At 29.8% G+C, this 12,943-nt stretch overlaps 1 protein-coding gene across 1 annotated transcript; it reads right to left on the bottom strand.

Moving 5' to 3' along the window:
- Positions 1–8,417: 8,417 nt before the first annotated feature.
- On the bottom strand, positions 8,418–11,866 carry LOC126842551 (uncharacterized). Its single transcript, XM_050579567.1, has 8 exons — positions 11,810–11,866; positions 11,591–11,728; positions 10,001–10,305; positions 9,798–9,932; positions 9,580–9,733; positions 9,362–9,462; positions 9,180–9,292; positions 8,418–8,952 (listed from the first exon to the last, which is right to left on the bottom strand). Exons 2-8 carry the CDS (start codon positions 11,718–11,720, stop codon positions 8,598–8,600), a joined length of 1,293 nt encoding a protein of 430 aa, XP_050435524.1. The 5' UTR covers positions 11,721–11,728; positions 11,810–11,866; the 3' UTR covers positions 8,418–8,597.
- Positions 11,867–12,943: the final 1,077 nt, after the last annotated feature.

The raw sequence follows: 12,943 nt of genomic DNA, 5'->3' as shown, positions 1-12,943 counted from the left end.
AAATTCCAACTTTAATGAAACTTTGGGAAGTTGTTTATGGGTGTCCAGTAGTGCCTCACCCAATTTATCCAACAAAAAAACCTTGTGGAATTTTGGGAAAACCCCAAAATTTTCGCATTTTTTTTGGTTTTATTCGATATATTTCGAAAACGGTTAATTTTAGCTGATAATATTGAACTAGTAAATTGTGGAAAGCTGAATTTCCTACAATTTTTATATATAAAACTTTTTTTTTGACCGCATAGGAGTTTTGAAAAAGTACAAAATTTCTCAAAATCATACAAAACTGCTAAAAAGGCTGGTTTTTATATTTGTTTTTGATTTTGCAACATATTTAATGAACTTGTGGTTACTATTTCCATACGTTTACCCCCCTCCCTCCCATGACCGAATCGATTCCCCCTCTCACTTCTTCCTCTGTTGGGTGTTCAAGCTATATACATAGGCGGACTTAGAGGTGGGAGAGCATTAGCCCCCCAAACCAAATTAGCTATTTTCTTTCGGTAAAATTCTTATTTATATTTTTATATTTATGTGTCATTTTAAACAAGACAATTATGTTTTATTATATTTGTGGCAGACCACTAACCGTCTGGTAGCAAGACCTATTGAGAGGGTGTGGAGAGGGGATGTTATTGTCAACGATAAACAAGAGATTGCTGTAGGTATATATACCTATCGCAGACAATAAAAAAAAACTATTATTAAATCAAAACACAGCAATTTTACAGTAGTTACTACTTAGTATAATTGTTGTGGGTAACTTTTAGCAGTCAAATTTTAAGCTACATATTTAATTCACCTATTAAGAGTAAAACAAAAATGTATTAAGTGAAACCAAAGACTGGTTTGTAATGGAATAAATAATTCTTGTGTTATTTGACAAATTATGTGGATATAAATAATAGTATTACAACCCTTTTTCCCCTTTGCAGAGAACATTATACTAATTTTAGATTTTATTTGACTTTTTTTTAGCTGAAAAATTAGTACATTTATATTAACTGGGTGGGTACATTTTACCCTCTGTTAGATATATATTTTTTTATCAAGGTAGTTATATCAAACATCAAGTTTTACGTTATTAAAATTTTTGTTAAGCTAACAGTTACCTTTATAACAATATAAAATGGGTTTTTTTTAATAGGGAATTATATTTTAATAACATAAATTAATATTATCAGATGAAACAAGAAAAAAAGTAAACATACCAACTAATTTTAAAGCATACAAATATTATTTTTTTCTAGTTTTGTAACTTTTAATATCATTTTTCTCAGTTTTGGCGTTAGTTTGATAAATAGTTACTCGTAAAGTCATTTTATAACATAATAGTAAGACGGATTTCCATTTTAATTTTAATGTGAAGCTTAAAGTTTTCTCTGTGGCGGTTAAAAGTCTAATTTTTGATTAAGCTATGAGAAAAGTAATTGGATTTATAGATTTATAGTTTTAGAGTAAATTATAAACATTTAAAACAAAATTATTCAAACCAAAATTAAAAATCGACCTTTTAGCCACCATAGATAAGATAGTATTTTAGTCAACAATTTTCGTAATTGGATCGGTCAATACATCGAGTTTTAGTTTTTTTTCATATACCTCATATAAATTAATATTTAACAATACCCACTTTAAAATGTACTTAACAAATTAAATATAAGTAATGCCTTTTTAATATTCTTTTTTTTTTAGTCTAATGAACTAATACATAAATAATTATAAAGGTCACTCTGGATAAAGTCTATACTAGTGAAAAAAACGAGTATTGTTATTTTATGTTCTTTCGAACCTTACATGCACAGTGTACACTGTATAGTGTAATACCCAACAGAGGAAGAAGTGAGAGGGGAAATCGATGCGGTTATGGGGGAGGGGGGGGGGGGTAAACGTATGGAAGTAGTAACCACAAGTTCATTAAATATGTTGCAAAATCAAAAACAAATATAAAAAACCTGCCTTTTTAGCAGTTTTGTACGATTTTGAGAAATTTTGTACTTTTTCAAAACTCTGTATCTCAGTACCTATGCGGTCAAAAAAAAAGTTGTATTCATAAAAATTGTAGGAAATTTAGCTTTCTACAATTTACTAATTCAATGTTATCAGCTAAAATTGACCGTTTTCGAAATATACCGAAAAAACCAAAAAAAATGCGAACATTTTTGGGTTTTCCCCCCTCCCAAAAATTTCACAAGGTTTTTTTGTTGAATAAATTGGGTGAAACATACTGGACAAGCATAAACAACTTCCCAAAGTTTCATTAAAGTCAGAATTTTTCGAAGGTATTAAGTACTTGTCGACTGGACTATAAATGACAATTACACATAGGGCTTGCACACAACAAGGAGTTAAACAAAAGTAAAAAAGAAAGCAGAGTTCAAACATCATGTTATCTTTACAAATTAGTCACAAATATAAAATAGGTTTATTTATTATCCACAAATTACAAAGCAATATATATTTACAATGTGCATTATTTATTTGCAAGCTTTAGAGGAACTATACTCATCGATTAATATGTCATCATACTCTAAACTTTTTGTAATGTGCGATTCAATATTCAATATAGCGATACTGTTTATTTAATGAACTAAATGATCGCTCTGAAGAGTAGTTTGATACGGGACAACATAGATACATTCTCAGAGCAATATTTACATAAGGGTTTGAAGGGTATTTAAATCCTTCATTTTTAAGTGTTAGACACATCTCTATAATTGATTCACTAACAAAAGATGGGCTATGTACAAATCTGATGGCGCCTCTAAAAAATTGCCCCCCAGAGCGCTCGCCCCCCCCTCTAAATACTTCACTGTCGTCTCTCTTTATAAATGTATTTCTATAATAACTCATATATCGTTGTTAACAATAAAATGAAATATTTTCATTGCCTATTTACTCACTCACACATAGCAACCTAGAAATTGACTACGGTCAAAGTGTAATTTTTTTCCTTTTTTGGGGGGTTTTCCTTAATAAAAAATAAGTTTGATCACAGATTTTTTTTTTAGAAAATTTTATATGTATATAGTTCCATTCTAGATAATATACCTATTAGGTCTAATTTCCCCGACCTAAATCCCTAAAATTTTGCTTCAAAAAGTGAAATAAAGAAAAAAATTCTAGCTTTTCTATTGGAAACGGTTTAAATTCTACACAAATTTGGAATTAGTTTGACTTTCAGCCTTTTTCCCAGGAGTAGAGAGGGTTGTTGAAATTTCGGGGTTTTCCTCGTGCGATTTTGTTGATGAAACTTTTCATATAGAAAATGCTGAGGTTATAAGAAAATCGAAAATATTTTCGAAAAACATACACTTGTGTCCACATGAGAATGTTTTAGTCATTATTTTTTGCCATCGATAAATTTTCATACATTTTAAGCAGAAAAATACGTCGATCGAACGACAAAAACAATATATAAAATTGCCAATGTTCGAATTTCTCATTTTTTTTTGTGCACATTTTAGTGTTACTTTTTACTTCGAAAATTCGAAGGTCAAAGCAAATCGTCTAAACTTGAAGTTATCTAAACTTAAGTATGGCTATCGACGGATATTCTCAAAGAAAAAATCCATTACAATTTGGGTCGGGACTCGAGTTGGGCCGAGCTGATTGAATGTGATCAATTCACATTTTAAAAAATAATTAAAACCTTAAACTGGTACTCGAGCACTCAGAACTTACTGGGGCCACTCTAAGGATTATTCATAAAAATATTAGAAAGATTTGATCATTTTTTTTTTTAAGATTTAACATGTTATTTGTACATAAGAGTTCTAACTCCAGACAAATTTTCAACTAAAAGGTCCCAAAAACCCAAAAAATAACTTGCATCCCGCCGCAAGGGGGTGGGAAATGGGTCTAACTTAAATTTAAATCTCAATTAAATATTCCTCTCTAGAAATTTCACTCGATTCGACCATATTTCTCGAAATTATAGCCAGTAAAAGTTGAAACTTAAAAACTAGTATGGTATTTTTTTAAATTTTAACTGTAAAGAAGTTTTTTCAAATTTCAATTTTTATTCCCTTAAAGTTGGCAACTAGATAACATTTGCGATTTATAGAGTTACTACTCGAAGGAATTGATCCAGTATTAAAAAAGTTACAATGCATAATATACAGACACAAAAACACCTACATCATAATGCATATATATTTCAGATACCAGCTGTTGACCCTTACTCATTGCAATCTACAAACTTTCAACCATAAAAACGAAGTTCCCCCTAAATTCTAAGGAAAGACAACTTTTTTTTTTAATTAGTCAAAACTTGAGTATAGCTAATATAGCTCAAAAGCTATTATTATCCCAAAAGTCTTTTCATATGCTTCTAATCGCCAGTAGTTAGAACCACGTGTCTTAAAAATGTACTAAGTAATGCTTAATTTAAAACAAATAGTACATATCTTGTAATGTTATTTAATTAGATAATGGTGTATACAATTGCGACTAGCCAAAAAATACTTGTTTTCACCGAGATGTACCCACTTTTCTTGTGCAGGCAAAAAAAACAAATTTTTTGAACCTGTCTAATAATTATATTCATATTTATCAGACAATAACTAGATATTTATCACTGTAATTATTTTCTGCGAGTATCTGGAAAAACGGGAGGAATTTAATTTAACTGTTTGAAAATAAAGAAAAAACTATAATTAGTATCACTTTGTCCTAAATTTCGTTTTTTCGCGGTTTGAAAATCAAACAAACTTAATTTTAACTTTGAAAGCTTTAATTTGAATACTTTTTAATTTTTTTTTTGTTACCCGGTGCTTGTTATTTTAAGTTCAAGCTACTTAGTTAAATCTCATCCAGACACCACAATTTGAAGTTACGGCTATTTAGCAATAGGTTTTTTTAACAAACCAAACTGCCAAATTTGTTTGTTGTACCAGTTTATAATTTTAAAATTTTTTATAAGCCGTAATGAGAAATGTGGCAATTTTGTTTTTCTTTTTAGATTACTAATATATTGCTACAAGACAAAATGTGGCAGTTTGTTATTATGTCCTCCAGTGTCATCTGGTTAAGAATTATTATCAAGTTGAAAGTTAAAACGCCTCAAATCGAAATGAGACAGTCTTGATTTATTATGCTTAAGTATAAAAAACTGTAACAGTATTATATTTTTTTTTCAACCGAAAAAACCAAGAAATTTATCACAGAAACGTTGGTTCGGTTAAACGTCAATTCATGTCTGGCCGGACACGAGGGCATTTGTTCCCTTAACCCTTTTTTTCATCTACCTATTAAATTATGATAAAGACAATTTTGATCTGATATACCATTACATAAAAAAGGAAATGTAGATAATAAATTTTACAATTTGCCCGTCAGGAACTAAAAGAACTTTTTTCGTCGTTATTTTGCTAAATTCGTTTCTTATGACTACATTTTGCACATCGATAAAGAAAACAAAATGATAAATCGTTGTAAAGCAAACACCCAATATTAATACACATGTACCTTCGAGTATATTACAAAAACATGTTATTCTACTATTTTCGATAAATCAAAATACACTAGAAAATTGATTGATTCATTAAGGACAGGACACTAGTTTTCTCTTAAAATAATAGCTTTTTTGTAGCTTTTATAACAATTGGAGACACTTAAGTTGGTGTTATTTTACAATATTATAAAACTATTACTAAACATGTACTTTTTCTATTTTTTTTTTCACAGCTCAGTATTTTTACAGAAGCGTAGTGCCATCAGAAGAAATAATATTTCACTCCACCCTTCCTCCCGTTCTAAATTTAAATGTTTAATAACTCCCAAAGTAATTTGCCAAAACTGGTTATCGACCGGTATAGTATTCAGAAAATAATTCTCAGTTTAAATAGTAAATTAAATATGTACACAAGTTACTATTTAAGTTTTTAAAAGTTGATAGGCTTATGGAAAATAATAAAAAAATAATGGTTGATGTTTAGTATTTTTATAATATTGTAAAATATGATAACCAAAAATATTTTCAAAAAAGAAATACTACAAAATTGCAATTATTCTAAAGCGTACTCATTCCATCTTTAGACCACGACGAAAACATTCGGTTTGAGTTCAATAACATTTGTTTTATCAATTTTAAAAATACCCATTGCTGCTTCGTGTTTTGCTCAATTTCAAAATATTTAAAACGGCAGAGACCGTTTCAATTAATTAGGGGTTCCGTTTTAGGCCAATACTAATCAATAAGTCATAAATGATAAGACCATTGCATAGGTGTATAAATTATTTTAATAATTGTTAGAGAGTGAAGATTTTGTATAATTTCGCACATTGGCGCATGTGTTTCAAAAGTTACACCGAGTTCAAAAGTAAATAAAGATTTATATGTACGATTTTCTATGGAAGTACTATTTATCGAATTCTCGCCGAAGCATTAACTCGAAAACACAATTTTTTTACTATAGAAAAACACTTGGGTTGTTCGATGTGCGTTCCCATTTCCACTGTTTACATAAATTCGAGATCTTAAGAAGTTCATGGCCAACCCGACTTATTAACGATTTTCTAGAATAATAAAAAGAAAAACAATTTACGTGAATTGTTTTTGGTTTTTTTTTTTTTGTAACGCAATGTTATTTCAAGGTCATTGTAATTTTTTCCCCTCCGGTAAGAGGATTTTAGGGAGGGGTGATTTTGCAATATCTTATAGCAACTTGTATGAATAATAAATTTGTCATTTATGTTAATCTATTTTTTGTTTTTTAGTTAAATAGAATTTGAAGTTTATAATATAATTTAAAAGAGCCGTAGTCTTTTAATAAGTTGGATTATTGTTATTTTATTTTTATTTTTATAATACATTAATAGTCGCATTTGCGTTAATCGAAGTAATTGTTCAGACTTGAACGCCAAAACAGTTCACTAAACTGCCATAATCTACTATGCAAGGTTCCACTCTAAACTCAATGGTCATCCGAATCAACTCGTTTGAAACCTCCCTACTAGTAAACACAATATTGTGATACCGACCGTTGGGTCCTAACCTAACCTAACACGGGTCGATGTTACCAACCAACAGATATTAGCGTCTGTTCGTTTCTCACATCTGGTACACCATGTTTGTAATTGGTCCAGTATTAAAAAAGTTACAGTGTATATAGATAAAAAAAAAGCCCACATCAGAGTAAAACCAACACCTTCGACGCTCTGCATCGAAGCTAAAATCAGTGAAACAAAAAAAAAATGGTGGGTACGAGGAGGATGTCAAAAATATAATAAATTGTGTTCTATCAAAAAAATTAGGTTTTAATATTGAAAAAATGACAAATTCAACTTACTCAATTACAAGAACACTGAAATTTTTAAATGAAAATGGCTTCCTCCATAACATAGTAATATAAAATAGCTAAGGAACTCGAATCTTTTGACACAATTGAAATTGGACCATCCTAAGTAGTCGACATGGTGTCTAGTTTTTTGGTCTAAAATAAGCCCAAATGACTTTTACTCGTAGAAAAAAATTATATAAATTAAAAATAATAACTATTACATGGTCGAAATTTATTAAAAAACCGCTCTTTCTTAAATGTTGCCTATATAAAACTCCTTAAAACAGACCGCATGCGGCATGCAATACCCTAAAAGTGCATCTTTGGCAAACTTTTTTTTTTTTTAAATAATTTTGTTATATTCCAATTTTATCATCAAGTCCGTTTTCAACCAACATATATTACAATATGTTACCTAACTAATATGTATTAAGTGGCCACAGCACTAGCCTTAAATAAGGCGCATTGTATAGACAATTCTCATCAAAGCAATAAAACTTAACATTAGGCTAAAATGCCTATGCTATAAATGCACTAACTTTGAAGTGTGCTCTTAAGTATACTCATATTTAAGATTTGGAAATCATTTTAAATTCTTTGTATTATTTACAAGACATCGAACGGGTCACAATTTTTAATTAAATATTTAATCACTCTCAAATAGCAACCAAAAAATTTAAATGTGTAAAATGTAATTTTCTTCTTTTGGTTTTTTTCTTTATAAAAAAAAAAGTTTGTCTAAAGATTTTTAAGAAACGTTTATATGTTATAGCCCCATTTTATATCTATCTACTTCTGTTTAATTTTATGACCTAAACCCCTAAAAAGCTTGTCTAGAAACTTGTATAGTACTTGAATTTGCAAATAATTATTTTAAAAAAGAATTTGGAACTTTTCAAATTTAATTTTCAAGTAATTCAATTTTAAGGTTTTCAAATTACAACGATTTAATGTGTCTTATACACATATGTGTTTTATCAAAATTGTTAAGACCTCCTTAGATCGGCCTATGAATAAGGGCTCGTATGAAGTGGCCTTTTTACACAATCGTGGTGGCAGATAGTAGTTTAGGTGATAGTCTTAAATAATTAAACTCAAGATGGCTGTAATAAACTGTAGAGATATATATTTATGCATAATAAAACATACACGTGTGATTAGATATTCGAAACAAACCGATACAAATTTTTATTGAATTTAAAACATGATAATAAACAAACAAACCAAAACGTGCGTAGACATAATTATTTCATAACTCGTGCAATAATAATTAATTTAAAAAAAACGAAAAAATTATTTAATTTTAATTTTTTTTCACCACTTTGGATGGGAATAAGAATAGCCGTGTACGCCGGAGGCAACTTCTTCGCATTTGTAATTTAAAAGAAACTGTTCAAGTACTTCAAGTACTTTAGACGACGGACAAAACTTATCACATAAGGTACCGTCAGCCAATGGGATAGCTGTTAGTGTTTCGTTGACATAAATGCCAACCAAGTCGTCTTCGCCGTCGGGTTTTGGGAATACGAGAATAAGCAAGTTTGTATTGAAGGCCGTGTAATAGGAACTATCGAAATTCTCCTTAGGATGTAAACCTAAGGCCTTGGTCACAACTAAATTGTTTGATCGATGTGCACAGTACATTGGAAAGAATGGTGTGGGAGTGTCTCTGAAAATCAAAATTTAATTATTAATATTACTTCGTTTCCACTTATTTAGCACACACATTAGAAGTGAAACAGTATATCTGTCTAAAGAGTCCGCTGTGCTAAACTTGTACTAGATAGTATATTTCAAATGAAGAAAAGAAAAATAATTGTAACCCAATATGTGTATACACGTTTATCCCGCAAAAGGTAGTTTTTTTTTTGTGTTTAACATAAAACTTCGTTATACCTCTTTAAAAAAGATGCAATATGCTCTATCATACCGCAAGCCATTTGTGCGTTGTAAATATTGTCACTGGCAGTAAACAAAGCCCAATAATTTTCATCGGCTCGTAACAATACCTGCAAAAATTTCATCAGAATCAATTGCACGTCTCATTTGTCTACAATAAGGTATATAAGAATGATTACTGCAGCATCTTCCTCGCTTAACGCATCGCAAACGACTATATTATCTGAATCTGTGCTTATTCTCAGTGAGCGGCAAACTTCGAAAAAGGCTTTTACCGTAACTAACAAAAAATAAAGATAAACATTGATGAGTCTTACTACTTTTTTTTGTTATTATTTGTTAAAAGCCTCGACATCTGAAGTTGTTGCCTGTATGTTACATAAATTTAACAACTTACCGTAGTCAACCTTGTCCGAGTCAATCTGAAATTTATTTGCGAATCTTTTCCTCAAACCATCGAATTCTGGACTTGCTATTAAATCATCAACGTTTTTTTGGTTTTTTATTCCAAAATCGTCTTTTTTTGGATCCTGTGTTCTAGCGTGTTCATTCTAGAGCATACAATTATTGTTATTTATATTTCTTTGACACTCCATGCAACGTTATTTAACGTACCATTAAAAGAAGGTCTTCCTTATGGCATGTTGGAATGGTTTCGTGGGGAAATGGTGTATCAAATACTGCTTCCAAAAATACTTGGGCACTCAACGTGGAACGTTTGTCACTTGGTTTATCTGGTATTGCCAATATCTATGATGTATAAATAAAATACTTAGCTAACCTAACCGTTTTATAGTATTTTTTACAGATATTTTTACCGGGTATTTTGCAGCATCATACGTATGGCTAAATAATCCTTGAAGCTTGGACTTTAACCTATGTGCGAGATCTTTAATTTCATTTTTGCCTGATTCAAGCAAAAATGGATCTTTGTTACGATCAATATCTGGCATCTGCCATTCAGCAAAGGCTTGAAGGAATTCGTTTTTTTCCACTGTATTATTTTTTAGGTTTTCTTTAATTGTTTGTTGGTATGATTTTACTAATTCGAAATTCGATGGTTTATCTCTTATTAAGCTTATTCCATTTCGTAGTAACATAAACGCCTTAGATGGATCAGTGCCTATACAGTCAGGCAGTAAAATTGCTTTTATTTATGCTTGATTTACATGGAATTAAAACGTTATTTTATAGAAGTAGAATAAACAATCTTGCAGTGATAACAAAATATGGTTTTGGTAGTTATAAAAAAATATATATTGTTCTATACGCCTATTAGAATAAAACATAATATCCTAATGTCCCAACTTATGTTTAACAACATGGCTTTGAAACAAGAACCAATACATATTATACAGAGTGATTCATTTAACGTAAAACACTCAATATTTCAAACAATTGTCATTTTGTAGTTTTTCTTGAATAAACGTTTGTTTATGTTATTTTACAATATATTATTACTTATATATTAATTTTTTTAGTATTTTACAGAAATCCACTGTACTGGCTTTTTTAAGTTAAGAATAATTTGATGAACATTTCTACTGGTCGACAACCAGGTTAGAACAATTACTTTTAAGTTATTGAAGTTCAAACTGTAGAACCCTATTTGCCGTCATACATTTAGAACTTTAATAACACTTAAAATCATTTTTCAGAACTAATTATCGGCTAGTAAAAAAATGTTATGTAAATTATTCGTAACTCAAAACGTTACTAAAATACATTAAACTTAACTATTTAAGTTGTTAAAGTTTATAAACTTAAAGAATTTACCAAAAAAATGATAATCATCTGAATAATGTTTGATTGATAAATGTCGCCAAAAAGAAAAATTTGTAATTACTTTTAGAGAAAACAAGTGTGTTTCGGTTACGTTAAATCATAAATCTGTCTATGAATATATTTTTCTCTAAGCCCATTGATATTGTTTTGTACATCCAGTTATTTTTTTAATCGTTCACAAGTTGTAAGAAAATAAATCATAATTTTCAAATTATTGTTAGTGTAGTGTAAAAAAAAACTACATATTTTTGTATTAATTCCGAGACTGGTTTTGAACTCAGCCAAGTGTAGTGTAAACATGCTAGAATACCATAAAACGGTATTTTTTTTACAACTTCTGAGGCGATTAAAAAAAAAATGAAAAATACATTAGCTACCAACTACTATGAACTTTTTTTTACTACCCACAACGAGCCATTTTGAATTTTTTAAATAAGTAACTAGTTTTTATTATTTTTGGTGGCTGTTTGTAGAACTTACAAAATTTTAAAATTTTACAATAATTTAACTTTCAAAACCTATCAGTGGTTTGACGTAAACTGCATTACCTGTGTGAATTTTAATATTTACTATGTGACAATAAGTCTGTCTGTCAGCTTTAAACCTAGTTTTGTAATACTCACCAGGTGGTAGTTCAAGATCTCCACTGTTGAGATCTCGGTATCGGGTTTTGGAGCTAACTAGCCTATTTTGAAATGCATTGACTATGGCTACTGTTAACAGCAAAGAAAGAATACACAAGTACTTCGACATCGTATCAACTGAAAATAAAAATATTCGAATTAATACTATAAGTAAATCGATTAGCAATTTCATAATACTTAAACAGTTTTATACGTTACCTTTAAGTACAATACAATAGTTATAGCGCAAATTAGTACTGTTTTACTAATACTGATTTCTATCGTCCTCCGGCTTACCTTATATACCCAAAATTCAAGATAGTCAGGTGTAAACAAAACACATAGGCTAAATTTTTACGGCGAAAACATTTTCCTTTGAAGCGTCTTAAACAAATAGTAAAACATTGGAAATTGCGAAAACGCGTCGCCAAATTTAGAATGATGTTTTTATCGAGAAAAAGAACGGTACGATTTATGCGAAAAATATTTGCTTTGGTTGTTTTTTATTTGCATAAAAAGCACCTTATTGAGGACAATCGAAAAAAACACATCTAGAAAAACAAAATTGTTTTTCGTGTAGGTAATTGTATCTTAAATTATTACAATAATAGTAAAAAGTCAACTGATCTTATAATATATTCTAATATATTATTTTAAAAATATTATGTTTCTTTTAAACGCCATTTTATATGGAATTCAAAATTAACCAGAGAAGTGTCAGGAGTTTGCAGAGAGAGAGAGAGAGAGAGAGACCCACATTCAATCTTGCTCCGGGGGGGGGGGGGGGTTGAGTAATGCGCCTAGATAAAAACATCTATACTCTCCACCCTTCCTCCGGTCCTAAATTTTAAACTAAAAAGTATATGAAATTCGTCCCAACTAATAACTATAAAATAATTTAAAAAAGTCTTATATCTTCTAAGTTAATGACTGGTCCATAGTTAACCAATCACCCAGTACAATAAATACCTATGATATATTACTTATTCATAATTTTTTTTTTTTTTGGCTCTTGGGGGGGGGGGTGGAACCCGTAAACACCCCTCGTAAGTACGCCACCGATCAAGTCTGTTTTCCGAAAAAATAAATGTAATTTGTTACCTATCTAATATTTTTTAACAGTCCGCTAAACTTTAGTTGTTATTAACATAATATAATCATAATAAAGTCAGGTTTAAATAATGAAGGTGGTTAATATACCATTTTTCAATAGGGAAAAAAAATACAAATGCGTTTTATTTAATTGCGTGTAATCTGTTTGAAAATATACATAAACATGACACGGCAAAATTATTGGGATTCAACGCCACTCACTAATGAACTTAATAGGTTAAGAAAATTATGCTGGAGTAG

This window comes from Adelges cooleyi, unplaced genomic scaffold (assembly GCF_023614345.1).
Source record: "Adelges cooleyi isolate 19-005CV unplaced genomic scaffold, UGA_ACOO_1.1 ACOO_flye_CR_arks_rails_tigmint_CR_PRNA_55, whole genome shotgun sequence".
NCBI classification, from domain to species: Eukaryota; Metazoa; Arthropoda; class Insecta; order Hemiptera; family Adelgidae; genus Adelges; species Adelges cooleyi.
This window is presented reverse-complemented; position numbering and strand designations above follow the sequence as displayed.